This window comes from Oratosquilla oratoria, chromosome 12 (assembly GCF_046742065.1).
Source record: "Oratosquilla oratoria isolate Oo_2021 chromosome 12, ASM4674206v1, whole genome shotgun sequence".
Taxonomy (NCBI): domain Eukaryota; kingdom Metazoa; phylum Arthropoda; class Malacostraca; order Stomatopoda; family Squillidae; genus Oratosquilla; species Oratosquilla oratoria.
In genome coordinates this window covers 12,405,277-12,431,059 of record NC_134788.1, presented here as the reverse complement: position 1 = coordinate 12,431,059, position 25,783 = coordinate 12,405,277, and the positions used below count along the sequence as shown (strand labels likewise).

The 25,783-nt window shown below is 37.1% G+C and overlaps 1 protein-coding gene across 1 annotated transcript in view; it reads left to right on the top strand.

Moving 5' to 3' along the window:
- Window positions 1-25,783, top strand: part of LOC143030973 (uncharacterized) — a 31,955-nt gene extending 6,172 nt beyond the window's left edge. The window contains exons 2-4 of the mRNA XM_076194279.1: window positions 21,111-24,048; window positions 24,550-24,728; window positions 25,346-25,783. Of these exons, the coding sequence (XP_076050394.1) occupies window positions 21,215-23,197 (1,983 nt within the window). The 5' untranslated portion in view covers window positions 21,111-21,214 and the 3' untranslated portion in view covers window positions 23,198-24,048; window positions 24,550-24,728; window positions 25,346-25,783. The remainder of the gene's footprint in view (window positions 1-21,110; window positions 24,049-24,549; window positions 24,729-25,345) is intronic.

The following is a 25,783-nucleotide window of genomic DNA, read 5'->3' as shown; positions in this document are numbered from 1 at the left end:
TAGTTGCATTTTACGGGAAGGGGAGCTATGCTCGTGGTGTCCCGTCTTCATATCTCATTTTATCTAGACTGTTCTTAAATTCGTGTATCGTTTTTGCACACACCACATTTTCATCTAACTTGTTCCAAACATCTATTATCCTGTGGGGAAAGCTGTTATTTTTCAGGTCTCTTCTGTAACTGTCTTTCTTGATTTTTTTTCCATGTCCTCTTGTTTCTCTACTAACCCATATTATTAGATCCTCTCTATCAATAGTTTCTATGCCCCTCATGATTCTATAAATAGTTATCAAGTCTCCTCTCTCTCTTCTTTGCTCTAATGTCTGTAGCTCAAGTTTTGCTAGTCTCTCTTCATATGATAGTTCTGAGAGTGTTGGTGCCAATTTCGTAATTGCTCTTTGTATTCTTTGAAATTTTGTTATAATTTTTTTTGTACTAGGTGACCGCTTTGTCGCTACATACTGCAATCTTGGTCTTATCAAAGTGACTAGTATTTTCTTCACCATTTCTTCATCCAGGTATGTAAATGCCACTTTGATTGTTCTTATCAAATTATAAGTTTCTCCAAAAATTTTGTTTATATGTTTCTCAGGTGACATATTATTCATAATAATGACTCCCAGGTCCTTCTCATTTTCTACTTTTTTAATTTCTTCCTCTCCCAATTTATATGATCCCACTATTCTTTTTTGCTTCTTTCAAATTCCATTATACTACACTTCTCAATATTGAATTCTATCTCCCACTTCCTACTCCATTCCCATACTTTATAGAGATCACTCTGCAGCGACTCACAATCTTCTATAGTGTTCAGTTTTTTCAACAATTTGCATCATCTGCAAAGAAGCTCATACAACTTTCAGAGTCCAATCTTCATTGTCATTTGTTATTTACCTTGACTTGCAAAGTGTTCGACAAGGTGCCATACCAGAGACTACTAAATGAAATCAAACCCCATGGCATAGGAGGAAAAGTTTCAGAATGGATTAGAACTTGGATTAGTAACAGAAAACAGCAGGTCACCATAAATGGAGTAAAATCTAGGTGGGGCAATGTTACTAGTGGGGTCCCCCTGGGCTCGGTTTTGGGCCCCTTGTTGTTCATTATGTACATAAATGACTTAGACAATGGGATAAATAGTAATGTTAGTAAGTTTGCAGACGACACTAAAATAGGACGCCTAATTAGGTCAGGAGACGACGCAGAGATTCTGCAGGATGATCTTAACAAATTGTTCACATGGTTGGTGAAATGGCAAATGAACTTCAATATATCTAAGTGTAGCGTGTTAAACGTAGGGCTACACAACCTCGAAAATAGATACTGCTTAGATAACATGCTTTTAGAGAAAACTGAGTACGAGAGAGACTTGGGAGTTCTAGTGAGTCCAGACCTTAAAACCAGGAAACAGTGTATTAGCGCTGGGAATAAAGCTAACAGAGCATTAGGTTTCATTACTAGGACGGTAACAAATAGATGTGCAGAGGTAATTATTAAACTCTGTCTAGCAATATTTAGACCCATCTTTGACTATGCTGTACAGTTTTGGTCTCCGTCCTACAGAATGGACATCAATTCACTAGAATCAGTACAGAGAAGAATGACCAATATGATACATGGAGTCAGAAATTTGCCTTACGAAGAGATGCTTAGGCACCTTGACTTACACTCTCTGGAAAGGTGCAGAGTGTGGGGTGATCTAATAGAGGTGTTCAAGTGGATCAGAGGCTTTAACAATGGTGATGCGAACAAGGTCATCATATTAAAATAACAGGGCAGGACTCGCAGTAATGGTTTTAAACTGGACAGATTTAGATTTAAGAAGGAAATAGGCAAGAATTGGTTTACTATTAGGGTGGTTGATGAATGGAATAGACTTAGCCATGTAGTAAGCGCTGAAACTATCAGTTGTTTTAAGAAACAATTAGACAACTTTATGGATGGGGATGACAGATGGCGATGGATACGGAGCTGCCTAATGTAGGCCTTATGGTCTCTTGCAGTCTCCATCATTCTTATGTACTTATATGTTCTTATGTCACTTTGACTGTCATGTGTGTATTTACCTAGTTGTATTTACCTAATTGTATTTTACAGGAAGAGAGCTATGCTTGTAGTGACCTTTGTATCTTTTGGCATTAAGTTTAATTTTAAATTCATGTGTGTGTATTTATTTACCTAGTTGTATTTACCTAGTTGTATTATATGGGAAGGGATCTATGCTCATGGTGACCCATCTTTGTATCCTTCAGCATCAATTTTTTTCTTAAAATTTTGAATAGTGTTTGCACACTCTTTATCTAAATTATTCCAGGTATCCAGCACTCTGAATGGGAAGATTTTTTTTTCAGCTCTCTTCTATAGTTATCCTTTTTGAGTTTCTTTTCATGCCCTCTTGTTTTTCCATTGTCTCATTTTAGTCAATCATTCCTATCAATGATTTCCATTCCTTGCATGCTTCTATAGTCAGTAGATCTGCTCTTTCTCTTCTCTGCTCCAGTGTTGGTAATTCGAATTTGGATAATCTTTGTATGTTAATTTAGAAAGAGCTGGTGCCAACTTTGTCATTGCTCTCTGTATTCTTTCTAAATTCTTTATATTCTTTTTAGTACTGGGTGTCCATAGTGCTGGTGTGTATTCCAGTTTTGGTCTTATTAATGTAATTAGTATTTTTTTAATAATTTCTTCATCCAAATAGTCAAATATCACTTTCATTGACCTTAACCCATTCAACTGCGATGACAAGATTCTTGTCATTTGGTCAAATAAAACAAAAAATCATAAAACACCAAAATGTTTGATCAAACACCAGAAAAATATGACGTCAGTCCTCGCTTCGCTCGCGAGCGAAGCGAGGACTGACGTCATATTTTTCTGGTGTTTGATCAAACATTTTGGTGTTTTATGATTTTTTGTTTTATTTGACCAAATGACAAGACATCTTGTCATCGGAGTTTAATGGGTTAATAGGTTGAAGGTTTTTCTGACTATTTTATTGATATGTTAGTCCAGTGTCATGTCTTGGCTGATTATTACTCTAAGGTCTCTTTCCGAGTTCACTTTTTTGACTTCTTCACCAATTTGATAATTTTTTATATTCTATTTTTGCTTTTTCCAAACTCCATTATAGTACATTTCTTGATATTGAAGTTCACTTCCTACTTTTGAGTCCATTTCCAGATTTTGTCCAGGTTTGACTGAAATGATTCTTAATCCTCCTCTGTTGCTACTTTCTTTGGTATTTTTCCGTCATCTGCAAAGAAATTTATTAATCGCTCTACTCCCTCATCCATATCGTTTATATATATGGCAAAAATGATTGAAGCTAGTACCAAACCTCGTGGGACACCACTTATCATTTCTTCCCAATTCAAGTATTCATCTCTAATTACTACCCTCATTTTTCTCCCAGTCAGGAAGTCTTCCATCCACTCCAATAATTTTCCTTTGATGCCACCTATTGATTATATTTTTCTTATTAATTTATTGTGTGGTACCTTATCAAATGCTTTTTGTAGGTCTAGATAGGCACAGTCTGCCCATCCATCCCTCTCTTTTATTATTTCTATTAGTGTGCATGTATGTGTGTGTGTGTGTGTGTATTTACATAGTTGTATTTTGTGGGAAGGGGAGCTTCGCTCGTGGTGTCCTGGCTTTGTATCTCGCAGTGTCTAGTTTGCTCTTAAACTCATGAATGGTTTTTGTACACACTATTTCATTGTCCAGTTTGTTCCAAGTGTCCACCACTCTATGTGGAAAACTGTTTTTCTTCAGATCTCTTTTGTAGCTATGTTTTTTTTATTTTCTTTCCGTGTCCTCTTGTGCTTCTGTTGTCCCAGTTTAACAAGTCCTCTCTATCAAGTATTTCTGTGCCCTTCATGATTCTGTAGATGGTCATTAGGTCACCTCTCTCTCTTCTTTGCTCCTTAGTCGGTAACTCCAGTTTAGCCAATCTCTCCTCCAATGATAAGTTTGCAAGTGCAGGTGCCATTTTTGTGGCTGCTCTCTGGATTCTTTCTTTTTTCTTTATATTCTTTTTGGTACTGGGTGACCATAATGTCACCACATATTCCAGTCTAGGCCTTATCAGTGTGACCAATATTTTTTTAAGCATTTCTTCGTCCAAATATGTAAATGCCACTTTTATTGATCTTAGCAAGTTGTAGGATTCTCCAACAATTTTGTTTATCTGTTTATCATAGGACAAGTCATTTGAGATAATTACACCCAAATCTTTTTCGGATTTCTCCTTCTTTACCTTCTTTGTTCTAATTTTATATTGTCCTGATATTCTATTTTTGCTTTTTCCAAACTCCATTATGCTACGCTTGTTAATATTGAAGTCCACTTCCCATTTCTGACTCCAGTTCCATACCTTATTCAGGTCTTCCTGCAGTGATTCATAATCCTTTTCAGTTTTTACTTTCCTTAACAGTTTGGCTTCATCTGCGAAGAACCTCATGTAACATTTCACATCATCATTCATGTCATTCACATAAATAACAATCATTAGTGGAGCCAATACAGATCCTTGCAGTACTCCACTGATCACCTCTTTCCAACCTGAATATTTTTCTCTGAGCACTACTCTCATCTTTCTACCAATCAGGTAGTCCTCCATCCATTTTACTAGGTTCCCTTGTATCCCTCCTATATGTTCCCTTTTTTTTTTTTTTTTTTTTCGTGTGTGGTACTTTGTCAAAGGCTTTTTATAAGTCCAGGAAGGCACAATCAGTCCATCCATTCCTTTCTTTCACTATGTCTATTAATCTTGAGTAGAAACATATCAAGTTTGTGGTACATGATCTTCCTTGTCTGAACCCAAATTGTCTTGGGTTTATTATAGTGTTGTCTTCCAGGTGTTTTACCCATCTATTCTTGATGATTTTCTCACAACTTTTGGCTATAATTCTTGTTAGTGAGACTGGCCTGTATTTAGTTGGTTCTTCCTTATTTCCTCCTTTATATATTGGAACAATGTTAGCATTTTTCCAGTCTTTTGTTATTTTTCCTTCTTTAAGTGAGCAACTTATTATGTTATGTATTTTGTCCATTAGTTCTTCTTTGCATTCGTTTAGAATCCAATTTGCAATTTCATCCGGGACATGTGATTTCCTGACGTCAAAGTTTGATAGATGTTCCAATATTTCTTTTTGTGTTATTGTTATCTCGCTCATAGGGGGAGATCGCCTTTCATTACCTTCGTCCCAATATTGTGCTTTCTCTCTAGTGAAGACAGATTTGAAGTGATTATTCATGACTTCGGCCATTTCAAATTCTTCTGTGTATTCTATATTCCCTTGGTGTAGTTTTACCATTTCTTGTTTGTTTTTAAGTTTACCATTCACATATCGATAGAATAGCTTGGGTTGCTCTTTGCATTTATCTATAATATCCTTTTCATGGTTCCTTTGTTCCTCTCTTCTCACTTTAACATACTCATTTCTATAGTTGCTATTTTCCAGGCTTTTTATCTTTTCTCCATCTTTTCCAAGCTCTGTCCCTTCTATCTTTTGCCTCACTGCATCTTCTGTTGAACCAGCATTTAATGTACACTATCTCTAGCTTCTGTCTTGGTACGTGCCTATTCACTCCTTCATTGTAATTATCCATCAAGGTATCCCATTTCTCATCCACTTTTGTCTCTTCCATGTAAAATTTTTCCCAGTTTGCATTCTGGAAGAATTTCTTTAGTTTTGCAAAGTCCGTTTTGTTGTACATCAATCTTCCTTTCCTATGCTTTTCATTTCTCTCCGTGTATATTTCTTCCTTTAGTTCAGTCTCAATAAGTATACGGTCACTTTCCAATTGGTGTCTTGTATTGGATTTTATCCACAATTTCAGGTTCTGTTGTAAATATTAAAGCTAGTCCTGATGGTTCCTCATTATTTCTGTATCTGGTGTTTTCAGTGACCCACTGTGTCATTGTATATTCCATGGTCATGTCCAGTAATACATTACCCCACAAGTCTTCTCTGCCTTTCACTGTCATGTTCTCCCAACAAATTTCTCTGCAGTTAAAGTCCCCCATAATTACCAGGCTACCTCCTCCCATTAGTATTTCATTTAATGAATGCCTTGTATCTTCTAGCATCTTTATATGCTCGTTCTCTTTCCAAGCATTCATTTTTGGGGGCACATAAGTCTCCACAAATTTTCTACTTTTCATGTCCTTGTCTTCAACTTTTATCACAATCAGTTCTACATTACCTTTGCCCTCCGCAATTTTTGTCACATTCAAGTTTTTCTTGGCCAAGAACATGATTCCTCCTTCCTGTTTCTCGTCTCTGTTTTTAATCTAGTAATTGTATAGCCCTTGTCCAAAACTGATGGGTGGTATTGCATCCCTTAATTTAGTCTCCACAATTCCCATTATGTATGGTTTTTCTTCTAACAGGTAGTCATTAAGTTCATTCAGTCCTGAAATTAATCCATCGATGTTAGTATAGGCTACTTTTAATTTTTTCCTTTCTCCATCTTTTTTTCTGTTTTTGGCTCACCCATTCCGATGTACCATTTTCTCAGTCAAATGTTGATTACTCTCCAACCGAATTCCTTGCTTTCGTTCCCCCTTCTCTTCGCATTTTTTTCCTTAGCTTCATCTCTTAGTGTCTTCTCTTTTGCTAATTCCTCAATACTCATTTCTCTTTTTATCAATATATTATTGTAATGTTCACTCCTTGCCAACTTACCTACTTGGTCAAATATGTCTTCTACTACCATTTGTGATCTTAGTTTTATCTTTAGGGGTCGATTTCTTTCCCTAGAATAATGACCAATTCTATACACATCGTCGATGTCTTTCTCTTCATCCTGGGCTCCATCCTGAATTTCTTTTAGGATTGCTATTGCTGTTTCTATTTCTTCTTTTTCTCTCATGTACCTTGCCAGACCATGTTTTTCTACCACAATACATTTTTTCCTATCCACGGTGTCTCTGACCCAATTTGCTCTTCGTTAATTACTTGGATAATTGTGTCTTTTGCATTTTCCTGCCATTGTTGTTGGACTATTTCTTTAAAGTCAGTTTTTTATTTTCTATGTTTTTCTTCCATTTCTTAACATTTTGGATACTTTCCTCACTTAAATTTTCTTCAATTCTTTCAGTCATTTCTTATATTTTGTTATTTACCTAATTTTTTAGGTTTTCACTATTGGTAGTATCATTAATTTTCTTTTCATTTTCATGCTTCACCTTTCTTATATCATTTTAATTTTCTTAAGTTTGGTTCATAGTTCAGAGTTAGTTTTCCTTAGGTTGGAAATTTCATTGTTAGCTTGCGCTAAGCAATCCATTAGTTCAACAATTTCTTAAGTCTATGATTTCATTCTCCCACCATTTTCTATTTTTACTCATTTCCCTTTCTATATCTAAGATTTGACTTAAACTCCTTCTTCTGTACATATATAAATATATATATATATACATATGTATATATATATATATATATATATATATATATATATAAATGTATCTATATATATATATAAATATATATATACATATATATATATATATATATATATATATATATTTATATATATATATATATTTATGTAACACAGGAAACCCACAGTTGGAGAAAATAAACTTCTACTAAAGAAGAATCCTATATTTCGGCTATCAACTGTAGCCCTCTTCAGTTGATAGCTGAAATATAGGATTCTTCTTTATTCAGAGTTTATTTTCTCCGACTGTGGGTTTCCTGTGTGTCATTTACAAATGTGCTAGTACATTTCTGTTTAGCAATATATGTATATATATATATATATATATATATATATATATTTATATATATATATATATATATATATATTTATATATATATATGTATGTATGTGTATATATATATATATATATATATAATGTATATTTACATATATATATATATATATATATATATATATATATATATATATATATACATATGTGTATTTACCTAGTTGTACCTAGTTGCATTTTACGGGAAGGGGAGCTATGCTCGTGGTGTCCCGTTTTCGTATCTCATTTTATCTAAACTATTTTTAAATTCATGTATTGTTTTTGCACACACCACTTTCTCATCTAACTTGTTCCAACTGTCTATTACTCTGTGAGGAAAGCTGTTCTTTTTCAGGTCTCTTCTATAGCTATCCTTTTTGATTTTCTTTCCATGTCCTCTTGTATTTCTGTCATCCCATTTTATCAGATTCAATTGTGTGTGTGTATTTACCTAGTTGTATTTTACGGGAAGGGGAGCTATGCTCGTGGGGTCCCGTCTTCATATCTCATTTTATCTAAACTATTTTTAAATTCATGTATTGTTTTTGCACACACCACTTTCTCATCTAACTTGTTCCAACTGTTTATTACTCTGTGAGGAAAGCTGTTCTTTTTCAAGTCTCTTCTATAGCTGTCTTTTTTTTATTTTCTTTCCGTGTCCTCTTGTATTTCTGTCATCCCATTTTATCAGATTCTCTCTGTCAGTAATTTCTATGCCTTTCATGATTCTGTAAATAGCTATCAAATCTCCTCTCTCTCTTTTTTGCTTTAGTGTCTGTAGTTCAAGTTTTTCTAGTCTCTCTTCATATGATAGTTTTGAGAGTGTTGGTGCCAGTTTTGTAATTGCTCTTTGTATTCTTTCAAGTTTTTTTATACATTTTTTTGTACTTGGTGAACATATCGTTGCTGCATATTCCAATCTTGGTCTTATCAGGGTGATTAGGATTTTCTTCACCATTTCTTCATCCAGGTATGTAAATGCAACTTTGATTGTTCTTATTAAATTATAAGTTTCTCCAAAAATCTTATTTATATGTTTCTCAGGTGACATATTATTCATAACAATGACTCCCAGGTCCTTCTCATTTTCTACTTTTTTTATTCCTTCTCCCAATTTATATGCTCCTGTTATTCTGTTTTTGCTTTTTCCAAATTCCATTATACTACACTTTTTTGTATTGAACTCCATCTCCCACTTCCTACTCCATTCCTGTACTATATTTAGATCTCTCTGTAGTGATTCACAATCTTCTTCAGTTTTCACTCTTTTCAGTAGTTTTGCATCATCTGCAAAGAAGCTCATATAGCTTTCTATTCCTTCATCCATATCATTAATATATATAGCAAACATTATTGGGGCCAGAACTGTTCCCTACGGAACACCGCTTATTACTTCATCCCATTTTGAGTGCTCGTTTCTTATCACTACTCTCATTTTTCTTTCTTGCAAAAAGTCTTCCATCCAATTTAGTAGTTTTCCCTGTATTCCTCCTTCAGTTTCTAATTTCTTAAGCAACTTCTTATGTGGAACTTTGTCAAAAGCTTTCTTTAGGTCTAGAAATGCACAGTCCGCCCATCCATCTCTTTCTTGTATTATATCTATTAGCCTTGAATAGAAACATATTAAATTGGTGACGCATGATCGTCCTTGTCTGAATCCAAATTGCCTTGGATTTAACACTTTGTTTTTTTCTAAATACAGTATTTTACCCATCTACTTTTGATAATTCTTTCACAAATTTTTGCTATTGTACTTGTTAGAGAGACTGGTCTATAGTTTGTGGGTTCTTTATTTCCTCCTTTATATATAGGTACTATATTTGCTTTTTTCCAATCTTCTGGAACTTTTCCTTCTTTCAAGGAACTGTTTAGTATGCTATGTATTTTGTCTGCCAGTTCATTCCTGCATTCTTTCAGAATCCAGTTTGCTATATCATCTGGTCCATGCGATTTTCTAACATCAAGATTACTCAAGTGTGTCAATATTTCATTCTTTGTTACTTCTATTTCTTCCATAGGGGGGACTTTCTCTTTCCATTCAATCTCTTCAGGTTGTATGTTCTCCCTTGTAAACACTGATTTACAATGTTTGTTCATAATTTCCGCCATTTCTATTTCCTCAGTGTATTCAACTCCCTCTTGTCTTAATTTCTCCAAGTCTTGTTTGTTTTTCAGTTTATTGTTTACATATCTGTAGAATAGTTTTGGTTGCTCTTCACACTTTTCTATGACATCTTTTTCATATTTTCTCTTTTCCTCTCTGCACGTTTGTACATATTCATTTCTATAACTGGTATATATTTTCCATTTTTCAGGTCTGTCTTTTTTCCATCTGGTCCAGGCTTTGTCTCTTTTGTCTTTTAACTCCCTACAACTTATGTTGTACTAGCATTTTACATATTCTTTTTCTTGTTTTTGTCTTGGGACATACTTTTTCACTCCTTTTTTGTAAATTTTTGTCAAAATATTCCATTTCTCTTCCACTGCTGTTTCTTCTTTGTATATTTCTTCCCAGTTTTCTTGTTGAAAGAATTCCCTTATTTTATCAAAGTTTGTTTTTTCATACATCATTCTTCCTTTTCTATATTGCTCATTTCTTTTCATATATTTTTCTTCATTAAGTTCCAGTTCAATCAATATGTGGTCACTTTTACTTATTGGTGTTTTATATTCAATTTTGTCCACTATTCTAGGTTCAGATGTAATTATTAAGTCTAGTCTCGATGGTTCTTCTTCATTTCTATACCTGGTGTTCTCCTGTATCCATTGTGTGATTGTATGGTCAGTAATCATCTCAAGTAGAGCGTTTCCCCATGAGTCGTCTCCACCCATTACTGTCATTTCTTCCCAGCAGATTTCTTTGCAATTAAAGTCGCCCATTATAACTATTCTTCCTCCATCTTCCATTATTTTATTTAATGTTATCTTTGTGTCCTCTAACATACTTTTATGTTTACTCTCCTCCCATGAGGCTGTTTTCGGAGGCACATAATTTATCACAAATTTTCTGCTCTTCTTATCTCTGTCTTCCACTTCTATCATAATCATCTCTACTGTATTCTTTCCATATATGACACCCTTCACGTTTTTATCCTTCTTAGTCAGGAACATAACTCCACCCCCTTGCTTTTTCTCTCTGTTTTTAATCCAATAATTATATGCATCATGTCCTACACTGTTGGGTGGTAGTGGGCCTTTTAATTTTGTTTCTACAATTCCCATTATGTCTGGTTCTTTTTCTTTCAAATAATCATTCAGCTCATTCAATCCTGTTATTAATCCATCTATATATGTGTAAGACACTCTTAGTTTTCTGTCACTTCCATTGTGTTCTCTGTTTCCCTTTTGTTTTTCTCTTGTATGTCGAACTGCCTTAGTTTCATATTCACTACTCTCCAATAGAATCTCTCTTTCTCTGACTCCGTTCTGCTCTCGTTTTTTTTCGTAGCTTCAAGTCTTTTCTGCTTTTCTTCCTCTCTTTCCTCTTTATTCAATTCCCTTTTTATCCATACCTTTTTATATTGTTCACTTGTTGCTAGTTTCCCTGTTTTGGATAAGATATTCTCTGCCGTCGTTTGTGACCTGAATTTAATCTTAATTGGTCTGGTCTTATCTGTACTATACTTTCCGAGCCTGAATTTTTCCTCAATTTCTTTCATAATTTCTGGTTCATCTTCCTGAACTAGTTTTAGTAAAATGTTTACTTTTTCATTTTCCTCATTGGTTCTTGAGGTTCTATCTGGGTTATGTTTCTCTTCCATTCCTAATATAATTATACATTTGTTTTCGTCAGCTAAGTCTCTTACTATATTCTCCTTCTGTCTCATCACTTTAATAACTGAGTCTTCAGTTTGTTCTCTCATTTGCTGTTTAATTATATCAGTAAATGCAACTTTACTGTTTTCTTTTATCGACTTCCATCCCTCTCTGTTTTCTTTACTATTCCTCTTCAATTCCTCATTCTCCACCTTTACTTCTTTTAACTGTCTTTTCAGGTTTTCTATTTCATCAGTTAAGTTTTTGTTCGCCTTCTCTAGTTCTTCCAATTTTTCAACCCTTTGTAGAATATTGTTAACATGACCGAACCTACGCTCCAAGTCCTCGATCATCTTATCGACCTTCTCTTCTAGTCTTGTCAGTCGGGGGGGGTTTGTGTCCCCCCACCCTCTTTAAATCCCTGGAAAATATTCTCATCACTTTCTACTGTATTGCTCTTATCTATACTTCTAATCTTTACATTTTTATTAGACATTTCATCGTCGTCGGTGGGCCGTTTGTTTACCTTTCGCCTGTCTGCCTGGGCCAAGTCTACTCCTTCCTCATTTCCTTCCATTTCCCTCAGTAATCCCTCTCCTTCTCCTCTTTCCCTACTTTCCTACTACCCCACGAGCAATTTCCCCCCACCCTGTAAATACAATAGGCACTTCTCTTTGCGTTGGGATCCACAAAACTTCAATTTTCTTCAGAACGTCTTCTAAGCCGTCCGTTCGTTGAAGTGTGTGTGTGTGTGTGTATGTGTGTGTGTGTGTGTGTGTGTGTGTGTGTGTGTGTGTGTGTGTATATATATATATATATATATATATATATATATACACACATAATAAAATGGAGGTATAATGTAAAAAGTCTACATACATAACATGTAATGGAACCAGAAAGATATGTAACATGATTAATGCTGATGAAGATTAATTATCTGAGCAGTACAATGAATCAGGTGATGATGATGTAATTACTGCACAGCAAAGCAGAGCATTTACAGCTCTTTTGAAGGCCCCCTTCAGCAGGTGCTTCTTCAGGAGACCTATCTTTGCTGAGTACAGCTTATTTACATTATGATAGGCAGTAGTTGTTCCCTAGACTGTCAAGCCAAACAGTCCCATCTCCCTGAGGAACACTACAGCTGGAACACCACAAATCCTTTATAGAGTGTATTTTGTTTTGTTGGTGTTCATGATTGTGTACAGTGTAGTCTTCCATAATGTGTTGTCAAGTATGGGGTGAAGTGTTACATCTTGGGCAATTATTTGCAATGCTGTCATCCAAATCTTGTGTTAAGTTAGAAGCACTGGATGGTGTCAGCACTGCAGTCTGGCCTGGTGGACTCTATCCTCTTGTGGGGAGAAAGGATTTGGAGGGATGGATATCAGAGGGTCCAGTAAAAATTCTGGTAACGCATTGCTGCATACTAGATTTTGTTGTTGAAAATGTGTCTGTATTGGTTTACTATCCTTAGTATGGGTTCTTGATTGTGAATCTATGTGAGCATGGACTTCTGCAATGCAATGTGGGCTTCTGTTTTAGGAGTCTGTGATGTTGCTGAGAGTTTTGCTGATGATGTAGAAGAGGGTTTTGTTGAAGATGCAATGGAATGCAGTGCTAAAGATGAGGTGGAGGGATTTGTTGATGATACAATATAGTTTTACAAAATAGAGAGCTTGTTCTGGACTGTAACAGCAGAAGCTGGATTCTTACAGAGTGAGGGAGGGGGGGACAATTGATGGTTAAGAAAGGTGGGAAGATGCCCGAAATGTATTTGATGGAGTGGGGGGAAAAGGAACATGTCTTTGCCCCACCAACCATCTATCTAAAATGGAAGTACTTGCTTGGCACTACCAAGACTAGCCAGTGGAAGAACATCTTGTTCAAGACAGTACTCTTTGCATTGTTGAGAATGTATTAAGTGAGCCTCTCTGCTATGGAAACAATGAAGTTCTGATTCACAATTAAGAGTAGGGTGTGAATCAAGTACAGAGCAGTGACCACATCGGGGACCATTTGCACAGTTCTTCCTTCCATGGTGAAACTCATAACACTGATAGCACTGTAAAAGACATTTGACGAAAGCTTCTATTGGGAGAGAAAGAGGACCAATATTGACTATCTCAGGGAGATATGAGCATGCTGCTATTTTCTCTTGTTTCTGTCACTCTGTGAACATTGTCAGGGCATAATTGATATTTCTGAGAATTTGTGTAGGTCTTGGTTGTAGATATGTGCTTTACAGTAATTGAATGTTCAGTGTGGTTTGATGGATTCGAAAATTCCATTGGAAGGGCAAGGTAGATGGAGGAGTATGATGGCTGGTATTAAGTCCTTACCTCAGATCATCTTTACCATATTTTGTTTTAGGTTATTTGTAGGGAACACTCCAGTCTCTAGATAATTAGCAACATGGATAAAGTAACCTCTGTAAGATGTAGGGGTGTGGTCTTTGGTAGTATGTTCTTCAGCATCATGGAAAAGGATGGGACAGTGATCATTCTTGCTGTCAACTACATTGCTTGATCAAATGATCTCAGCAATTAGGCTGTCATCTTCAAGGTGGGAAATGCTCCAATGGGAAACTCATATAATATCCAACTTTACATTGATTAATGTTAATAGGCAGGGACACCTTCTAAACTAAGATGATACTAATATCAAATAAAGGTTCCACAAAGGGTACATTCCTAAAAGAAAAAGTAAAGGCATAAGAGGGTCTGGGAGTTTTCCATCCAGTACCCTAAGGTTTGGGTCTTTTAATATGCATGGTTGTGGTACAGATGAGATTAAAAGGGAAGAGATAGGTAGCATGTTTGTGAGAAGAAAGATGAATGTGTTGGCATTGAGTGAAACTAAGTTAAGTGTGTGGAGGAGTGAAAGGATTTTTTTTTTTTTTTTTTTTTTTTTTTCCCCAAGTTCAATGTGGATGAAGGTGAAACTGGGAAGGGAGATGTGGGTTTTTGTAAGTACATATGGGCTTGGTAGTGAGAAGAATGTAGAGGAAAGGGAGGCTTTTTGGATGAATTTAAATGAGTGCATAGAGGGTTTAGGGAGAAATGTCAATGTAGTGGTATTGGCAGACCTTAATACTAGGGTAGGAAATGAACCAATAGACGGAGCAGTTAGAAAGTGTGGAGTTCCAGGAAAAAGTTGTAGTGGAGAATTGATGGTGGAGATGTCTAGAGAGTTGATGATAGCAAATACAGTGTTTAGGAAGAAAGTCAAGCATAAGTACACATGGGAGAGGGTGGTGGATGGAAGGGTGGTAGATAGAGCATTAATGGACTATACTGTTTAGTGGTAACCAGGAGAATAGTAGGAAGAGTGAAGGATGTACATGTTCTAAGGGGAGAGAGTGGGGGAATATCAGATCATTCTTTGGTGAAAGGTAAGTTGAGAGTAGAGGATAGATGGAGAAAGAGGAAAAGGACAGAAGGTAGGAAAGTGCTCAAAGTGAACTGCTTAATTGAGAAAGAAAAGGAAAAGGAGTACAAGAAGAAGCTGGGAAGGAGTGAAGGATAGAGTAGAACTAGGAGTGGAGGAGGAATGGAGATGGTTCAAGGAGGGAGTCACCAAGTGTGCAATGATGGTGTGTGGAACAAAGAAGACGGGAGAAAATAGAAGGAAAGGTAGTGAGTGGTGGGATTAGAAAGCAAAGAAGGTTGTAGAAGAGAAGAAGCGAGCATTCACAGATTGGTTACAAAATAGGACGAGAGAATCATATGAAAGGTACAAAGAAAAGAGAAGTAAAGCATAAAGGACGGAAGAGGAGAGCAGATGTGAAATGGGGTAAGAGTATGACAGAAAGTTTTGAAAGTAATAAAAAGATATTTTGGAAAGAAAAAAAAAAGAGAAGGCAAATCAAGTAGAGAAGAAAAGTTAAAAGGTGCAGATGGAGAGATGATAAGTGAAGACATGGTAGTAAGAGGAAAATGGGCAAAATATTTTAGGGAGTTGCTAAATGTGAAGGAGGATAGGGAGGGAAAGGTAGTTGTAGTGGGAAATGCTAAGAAAATGACAGTGACGAGTGAGGAAAATAGAGGAGAATTAAGGAAAGATGAAGTGAAATCAGTTGTTAAGATGAAGAGAGCATGTAAGGCATCAGGGTTGGATGGGTGTCATGAAGAATGTCTAAAAAAGGAGGTACAGCAATGGTGAACTAGTTGGTGAGGTTATTTAATGTTTGTTTAAGAGAGGGTAGAGTGCCAAAGGACTGTAGGAGTGCCTGTATAGTTCCACTTTACAAGGGGAGGGGGGACAAGTGTGAGTGTAGTATTTTAGAGGGATCAGTTAAGTGTAGTTGAGAAGGCTTATGGGAGGATGTAAGAGGCTGGTAGATTGAGGTAGACAGGTAGATAGAGGGGTAGGCGGCGAGAATTTCGTTTTTATGAACTCGTTTTCAAAACATCAAGCTGTGAAGGAGTTGCATAATCTTGCTCTTCATCTAAAGTTTATAAGCAACCACTAGGGACCAGATTTTAATGCTGATGTGACAATATGTAAACTAAGCCATTCCTGCATTGATATCGAGATTGCTTGTGTAAGCAGTATTGCTTAAGACATTGTAACAGTCTGATTGGAGAAGGGTGGAGGAGAACAATTGATTGGTACATGGGAGTAAAGTCACGCCCTCGGGGGAGGCACTTATTTGTAACAGTAAAAATCATTGGATAAATAATGTCGTGACGTCGGTTCAGAGATGGCTTAGTGAGTGGATTGAGGATCCCAGTAGGGAGTCCCTTGCTGTAAATTGACAAGCCAAGTGTAACATTATTTGGGAAAAAAAGAAGAAAATTTACCTCAGAGGGATAGGCAGCAAGAATTACTTAATACAGAAAGATATTGTGAAAGACATTCTTAGTTAAGAAAAGTGATAGAAAGAAATTTAAAAGTAATAAAGAAATACAAAACCATAGCAGGGAATAGTAGTCAGTAACAACAACAGAGGTAACAGGAGAAGCAGGGGGTGAAAGAGGGTCTTGAGAGGATTAGGAGAGGAACAGAGGGAAAAATTGATTAACAGTGTGGGTTTAGCGCAGGTAGGAGTTGTGTGGATCAGTTTTTTGTGGTAAGACAGATATGTGAAAAGTTTTAAGAAAAGGTAAGGATGCTTTTTGGGGCTTTATGGATTTGAAATAGGTTTATTACAGGGTAGACAGGAAAGCACTTCAGTTGTTGAAGATATATAGGATAGGAAGAAAGCTTTTAAGAGAAGCCAAGAGTTTTTACAAGAGTAGTAGAGCGGCTTTGCTGTGGATGTGCTGTGTCTTGCGACACGGCTTCTGACCCAGGGCAGTGGACAGGATGCAGGGATGACCTGTTATCCAGGAGGTGCCAAGATGAGAGGGAGGTGGGTGAAGGGGAGTGGAATATGTATGGGATGGAATGGGTGGGAGTGGTTCTATGCCTTTTTCTTTTTGGCTACCCCCCATGTAAGGGGGAAAAACCCTTTGGTATATGTATGTATGTATTAGAGCTTGTGTTAAAATCAGAAATGGAGAGAGTGAGTAGTTTGAGGTAAAGGTGGGACTTCACCAGGGATGTGGTATGTCGCCTTGGCTGTTCAATTGAAACATGAATGGGCTGGTGTAAGAGGTAAATGCAAAGGTAATGGTTCGGGGATCGGAGATGATTAAAGAAAATGGGGAAAAGTGGGAGATAAGCCAGTTGTTGTTTGCTGACACCGCTGCACTTGTAGCAGGATCAGAGGATGGATTGAGGAAGTTAGTGACTGAGTTTGGGAAGGATTGCAAAAGAGGTAAGTTGAAGATAAATGTGGGTAAAAGTAAGATGATGAGATGTATAAGAGGAGAAGGTGGCAGCAGATTGGAAGTGAGTACTAAGGGAGAGAGACTGGAGGAAGTGGATAGTTTTAGATACATGGGTGCGAATGTGGGAGGAAAGGGAGTGGAGGTGGAGGTAGAATGTAGATTGAGAGAACCAATTAAATGCCTTGGAGGATTAAAAAGTGTAATGAGAAATAGACATTTGGGAATGCATGGTATGAGGAGGTTGTATAGAGGAGTGATTGTGCCGACAGCACTGTATGGGGCAGAAACATGGAACATAAGAGAGAAGTAGTTTGAATGTGTTTGAGATGAGGTGCCTGAGAAGTATGATAGGGTTAACAAGGCTAGATAGAGTGAGAAATGAGGAGGTGAGGAGGAGAATGGGTGTGGAAAGGGAGTTGGGAGATAGGATTGGTGAAAAAGTATTGGGATGGATTGGACACATGGAAAGAATGAAGAAAGATTAGTAAAAGAGGTGTGGAAGGCAGAGGTGGAAGGAGTGAACATGAAGGGGTGACCAAGGATGAGATGGATGGTGTAAAACGGGCATTGGGTTTCACTCGCGTCGGTCACCTCCATAACTACGGCTTTACCTCTGTTTACTGTTCCCTTCTATGGTTATGTATTTCTTCTTTCACTTTCAACTTTCTTTTCATTACTGTCTTAAGTATGTCTTTCACCATATCTTTCTGTAGGAAGTAGGTAATATTTCTTTATGGGGTGTATTAAACGGAAGTAAAAAATTTCTCTTCCCAAATAATATTGCACTTGACTTGTCAATTTACACCAAGGGACTCCCTACTGGGATCCTCAATATACTTCCTACACCACCTCTGCACCGACGTCACGACTTTCTTAATCCAATGATCTTTACTGTTAAAACTAAGTGCCTCCCCCTAAGGGTGTGACTTTACTCCCATGAACCAAAACTTTTTTCTCCTCCATCCATTCTCCAATCAGAAAGACTGTTACATCTTATCCAGTACTGCTTACTCAATCACATTATCGATGCATGAATGGCTTAGTTTACATATTGTTACATCAGCATTTAATGAAGCAGCCTTGCTGTGGATGTGCTGTGTTTTGCAACACTGCTTCTGACCCAGGGCAGTGGGCAAGATGCAGAGATGACCTGTTATCCAGGAGGAGCCAAGATAAGAGGGAAGGAGGGTGGTGGATGGGAGTTGAGTATGTGGGGATAGAATGGGTGGGAGTGGAATTTATGCCTTTGTTTTTTTGTATTATCACACAGGTGTCACAACCATTAGGGAGTCACAGGCTTCCTGGAAGATGACTAGGTTTATGTATATAATGCCTCTGTGTTTAGATGACCTGTAGGTTGAAAATGTTAAGAGGACCCCCACCCCCAGATTTAAGAAAAATTTGAAAAAAAATTGTTTTATTGGATAAATACATATTATGGATCTTGCTCTAGATGCTGGTAAAGTGTTTTTATTGTACTGCCATTTTTAAAGGGTTTAAAGGGCCTACCCTCCCTCGCCCTGGCAGCCACATGCTGAGCACGACCATTGTTTACATACGTTTTGACCATATTTTACTCTATTTATTTATTTATTATTTATTTATTTTTTTTTTTTAATGCACTTGCAGAAGACAAGAACATCTACATTAGCAACTCAAGGGGAGAAAGAACCCCAGCATCAACTTTGTTATCACCACCTCTGCCACCACCACCAGTACTCCCTCCAGCAGCTCCATGCCATCTACATCCACATCTTCAGCACCTGATCCTCTGTCCTCTACACCTATATCAGACACATTGTCTCTATGCAAACAACTGTTTGCTAACAAGTTCCCTGCACCTCCCACGTATGATGACCACACTATCATCATTCCACTGAACAAGCTACAGGAACTTATGTCGCATCAAATCTGCCGTGAGTGCGGAGGTAATATCAAGGTCACTGCCTCGCCAAGCTGTTTTGACTCGAAACTGCAGGTCATCTGTGAAGAATGCAGTGAATGAACTGATCTGTGACGTCTACAGTGACCTGACGCAGACGGATCTGCTAAGCTGATGCTTGAGAGGACGAACTCAGAACCCAAATGAGAGTTTGCATTCCAAGTTGTGGATCAAGTGCAACAAAAGCAAGTTTGTTGGACTCAAAGGAGTTCGATTCGTCTCTCAGGTCACTGTACTTGACCACAATTTTGGCCACAAGGATGCCTCGTTGTTGCAACAACTTGGGTTTATAGAGTCTCAAACCTCACAGTGATGTCCCTGATACAGCAGGAGCCTGTTCCAACACCAGAAAGGAAACCCAAGAAAAGAAAGAGAGCTGAATCCCAGCAATCAGACTACCTTACTGGGTCATTCTAGACCAAGAACTCAAACTTTGCGACAAAGAGTAAGGTGGCGCCTTATGAGACGCTCACTTTTAGTGAATAATATCCTACACTGAAGGAGGGTACAAAGTGCCTGAGTTACTTGAAAAATGCAAAATCATCATGAAAATACAATGGAACCTGTTTTCAATGGCTCTTAGGTCCAATGTAAAATTTAGTCAAACTAAGAAAGAAAAAAAACAAAAAAAAAACTAACACTCATTTCTGAAAAAATGTAAGTTTTTGATACACAAAGTCTATCTCCTCCCTCAATTTTCAACCGATCTTTGCATATGAGGTCTCTATTGATAGCTAGATAAATAACAAAAAATGAAATAGAGTTGTTGTTTTTTTTTGCATATGTTCAATAGAAACTTTTTAATAACATGTCAAAGTCAAAATTGTGCTTTTTTTCGATATTTTTTTTATTTATTTTGTCCTTGGTGTTAAACAAAGATATTAAAAAAACTTTCTATTTTGTTTTTCTATATGTGTAGAAGATTCTTTTGCTATAAAATGAAAGACATCGAATAAAAATTGTAAGAGGAGATAGGATTTGAAAGAGGCCCAAAAATATGGTATTTTTTACGTTTTTTTTTTTTTTTTTTAATACTTGTCAGATCTGAATAAAACTCAAGCTGTGAAGGTTTCCTTAGACCTAGATATCACACAGAAAAAATCAGCAAGATCCTTCAGAAAAAGATTTTTTGGGTGGGGGGCCCCCCCTTAAAGCACAAATTCTCACATTATACATTGTCTTCTTGCTATTTCCGCATTTACTGGGATTGCGCCTTTGATAGTGGTTACTTCCTGATTACTTCATGATTGTTGAAAATGTTTTTAGTAGGTATAACCTTTTTTTTTCAATTAGAGAAAAAGGGATCTTACGTAATGTGACAAGAAAAAATATGGAAATTTTCTCTACAACTTCATTTATTATGTTCAGAAATTATAACACAGGTACACCACTTACCAGTGTATCTGAAAGGATGTGACTTGCATCACTTATTTGGGTCAAATGAGATGAACTTACTAGAGTTTGTCATATTTAAATTCTGGTCATATGTGCCCAAACGTGGAATGTTGTGGAATTATGTTAAAATATGACTGTTGCAGCCATCTGGCATGTTCCCCACTTCCGAATCTCATGACATGATGAAAAAACCAGAGCAGAATTTTAGTTTTTCCGGTTGTGGTGAGGTAGGTATACATGTCTATTGGATGGTTTTCAGCATATTTCTACTGTAAAAGTAGAATACAATTTATAATAGCACCATAACTGTTATTATTTCTCTTTTATGTTACAATATGGTAAGTACAAAGGGTCTGTTTAGGTATAAAGGAACTTGAATATTAATGGTTTGTGTACACAATATTCACAATCCTATTACAGTATATTACACAATTTCAAAGAGTTAGATGTCAATCTTATGATTATATTTTTTCCAGGAAGAAGTTAACCATCACCATTCTTTTGGAAGAGCTATCCATAGAAGCCATATGTGTCACATGATGAAGAGGATCTGGTGTGACATCTATGGCATAGCTACATCATGAATCATCTAAAACATCACATGATGACCCACAGAGGAGAGAAGCCTTTCCAGTGTGACCTGTGTGATTCTGCTTTTTCACAAAAGGGTTACCTTAAAAAGCATATGAGAACCCACACAGGAGAGAAGCCTTTCCAGTGTGACCTGTGCGATTCTGCTTTCTCACACAAGTGTCATCTTACAAAGCATATGAGGACCCACACAGGAGAGAAGCCTTTCCAATGTGACCTGTGCAATGCAGCTTTCTCAAGAAAGGATTATCTTACAAAGCATGTGATGAACCACACAGGAGAAAAGCCTTTCCAATGTGACTTGTGCAATTCATTTTTCTTAGAAAAGGGTAATCTCACAAGGCATATGAGGATCCATACAGGAGAGAAGCCTTTTCGGTGTGAACTGTGCAATTCTGCTTTCTTAGAAAAGAGTAGTTTCATAAGACATATGAGGACCCATACAGGAGAGAAGCCTTTCCAGTGTGATCTGTGCAATTCTGCATTCTCAATAAAGGGTAATCTCGCAAAGCATATGAGGACCCACACAGGAGAGAAGCCTTTCCAATGTGACCTGTGTGATTCTGTTTTCTCAGAAAAGGGTTCTCTCACAAAGCATTTGAGGACCCACACAGGAGAGAAGCCTTTCCAGTGTGACCTGTGTGATTCTGCTTTTTCACGAAATGAACATCTCATACGGCATATGAGGACCCACACAGGAGAGAAGCCTTTTCAATGCAAACTGTGCAATTCTGCTTACTCACAAAAGAAGTCTCTCAAAAGGCATATGAGGACCCACACAGTAGAGAAGCCTTTCCAGTGTGACCTGTGTGATTCTGCTTTCTCAGAAAAGGATCATCTCACAAAGCATATGAGGAACCACACAGGAGAGAAGCCTTTCCAGTGTGACCTATGTGATTCTGCTTTTTCACGAAAGGGTCATCTTAATAAGCATATGAGGACCCACACAGGAGAGAAGCCTTTCCAATGTGACCTGTGCAATTCTGCTTTCTCACAAAAGTGTACTCTCACAAAGCATATGAGGACCCACACAGGAGAGAAGCCTTTCCAATGTGACCTGTGCAATTCTGCTCTCTCACAAAAGGTTTCTCTCACAAACCATATTAGGACTCACACAGGAGAAAAGCCTTTCCAATGTGACCTGTGCAATTCATTTTTCTCAGAAAAGGGTTCTCTCACAAAGCATATGAGGACCCACACAGGAGAAAAGCCTTTCCAGTGTGACCTGTGCAATTCTGCTTTCTCACTAAAGTGTAATCTCACAAAGCATATGAGGACCCACACAGGAGAGAAGCCTTTCCAGTGTGACCTGTGCAATTCTGCTTTTTCGCAAAAGAGTTCTCTCACAAGTCATATGAGGACCCACACAGGAGAGAAGCCTTTCTGGTGTGACTTGTGTGATTCTGCTTTCTCACAAAAGGGTCATCTCACAAACCATATGAGGACCCACACAGGAGAAAAGCCTTACCTGTGTGACCTGTGTGATTCTGCTTTCTCAGAAAAGGGTCATCTCACAAACCATATGAGGACCCACACAGGAGAGAAGCCTTTCCATTGTGACCTGTGCAATGCAGTTTTCTCAAGAAAAGATTCTCTCACAAAGCATATGAGGACCCACACAGGAGAAAAGCCTTTCCAATGTGACCTTTGTAATGCAGCTTTCTCAATAAAGGATTCTCTCACAAAGCATATGAGGACCCACACAGGAGAGAGGCCTTACCAGTGTGACCTGTGCAATTCTGCTTTCTCACAAAAGGGTAATTTCGCAAACCATATGAGGACCCACACAGGAGAGAAGCCTTTCCATTGTGACCTGTGTAATGCAGCTTTCTCAAGAAAGGATTCTCTCACAAAGCATATGAGGACCCACAAAGGAGAGAAGTCTTTCCGATGTGACCTATGCAATGCAGCTTTCTCAAAAAAGTATTCTCTCACAAAGCATATAAGGAGCCACACAGGAGAGGTTTTCTAGTGTAACCTGTGCAACTCTGCTTTTTCATAAAAGAGATATCCCACACAGCATATGAATACTCCCACAGGAGAGAAGCCTTTCCAGTGTGATCTCTTTGATTCTGGTTTTTAACATAAGACTTCTCTCACAAAGCATATGAGGATGGACATTGGATAGAAGCCATTCCTGTAGGACCTCTATGATGAAAAGGTCCTGTGTGGCATTCCTTTTGTTTTAGCTGTAAGGTCATTCAAGAGTGAACAAAATTAATTCATATAGTAAAATATATAAGGAATTTGTCCTCTATGTACAAAAAATATTAATTGTTCTCCTGGTAAAGACCCATGAAGTATGAGTATTTACCTAAATTAGTTTGCAGTCTATGCATATGAATGACTAGTTGTTGATGATGGTATTCACATCATCTATTTAAAGGTCAACAGAGGATTTGGATACCTTTATTTTGTGTTATATCATGTTTGAAAATAACTTAGAAGTTAGAACACTAAAATGTACATATTTAGCATTTTATAGTTTTGATTTTATCCAAGTAGCATAATCTTAAATGTGCCTGATAGCAGATGAACTTTTCAATGTCATAGTTACATTTTCCACCGGTGGGGCAACTGATGACATTAGGATTGTTGTTTACATCCATGGACTTGGTCAGTAAGCAACACGATGGAGATTTCACACTGAGTGAAGAAGATTTATTGGACTTGGAAGCTCCATCATGTTCCAATGTGGGTATGGTACAAGGGCACATGTATGAACCAATTCAGATATCCAAATGACTCAGCTGATGAAAAACATGTTGAGAGTGAGGAAACTTCAGAGGATGAATGCCCAAAACAAGCAGGAAATAAGGACTGGTGAGTTTGTCGGAATGCATTACTGCATGCATGCTTTATATACATAAATGTACACCACACACCACACCAGACCAGACCAGACACATGATTTCGTTGATTTGTCATCAGACATGCAGTTGAAGGTTTGAAGGCATGAAATGGTAGGCCTAATACCTAGCAGACATTGATGGGCCTGGCCCAATCTGCCAGGCCCCAGCATGCCCAGCAGGGCTGGTTTTAATTTTATTTTCTTGGAAAAACACCCACACAACCACCAAGATGACCACATCCATAGTGTATGGATAGTTCATCTGTTCATGCAAGGATAGCTTGGTTAGGCCTGTGGTATTCATGCCATAGACCTATGAACAAGCAAAATAAATTTTTATTAAATTTTCTGACATTTGCTGAGCTTGTTACTTTATTCCAGGTAGCCTGTAGCTTGCAGAAATAGCTAACCCCCTGGACTCCCCATTTCCCATTGCATGGCCTTGCTAAAATTCATGAATTTGACTATTTCAGGTGCAGCTGTGGACATTGTGTCACAGTGAAAGGGCAGTGAGAGCTTGTGTTGCTCTGATTCCAGTGCATCACCCAGCACCCAGGATTTTCATTGTCTACCTGAATCCATATGCTCTTGAATTGACAATGTATAGAATCAATGACAATGTGCTGATTGGGAATGACCGACTTCTGCACAAGTGAGTAGTCCTATACATGTGCATGTAGCATTACAGTATTTCAGTTACATCCATACTGTCTTTTGTTGAATCATTTACATATAAGTCCAGGCCTTTTAATTTGAATAATGTTGCTGAAATTTTGGTAGCAGCTGTGTTTTGAAGTAAATACTACAAATCTTATACAAAATTATATTTATTCTTTAACTATGTATGAAAAATTATATATATATATATATATATATATATATATATTTATGTATATGCAATAAAAACACTAGGAACGTGTGTTCACAAATGTGTAAGTAACCACTAGGAAAAGTAAACTAATGAAGCAAAGTGCTTTCGTATAATTACATCTTCAGTGCAGATACAATTAAGGAATTCCTTCTTTGTATCTGCACTGAAGATGTAATTATACGAAAGCGTTCTGCTTCGTTAGTTTACTTTTCCTAGTGGTTACTTACACGTACATATATATATATATATATATATATATATATATATATATATATATATATATATATATATATATATATATATATATATATATATATAATAGACTATGTAGAAATGCATATTTTTTTAATTTATAGCAAAATGAATGATCATAAATTGGTACTTTTATTTCTTTGAAGCTGTACAGGTATCTTGCCTATCGTAATTTAGTGGAGTGATGTTGGCAAGGACTGAGCAAATGAAATCACCTGCCCCTTCCAGTGTGTGCTAGACCAAATAAGGAAAAAATGACCTGCACCAGATGGACATTACACAGGATTTAAATACCCTTCAACAATGACTTTGGTTCAGATTCTTGGAATTATATTCGGAGTACTATGTGTCCTTGGTATATGAAAAAATTCATTGTGCTGGACATTAAACTTGGACCTTTTTCTCTGGATGATGTCAGACTTCTCTTGATTTTCATACTTGAAACAGACTGGTTCAGGAACTTTCTTAGCAGACTGAAGTTTGGCATCTCTTGCAAGTTTGTATGATGGGAGTTGAGAAAGTAACCTCAGTAATTCACCAAGTAAAATTTGTACATATTCTGTAAATAAAAATGGAGATTTATA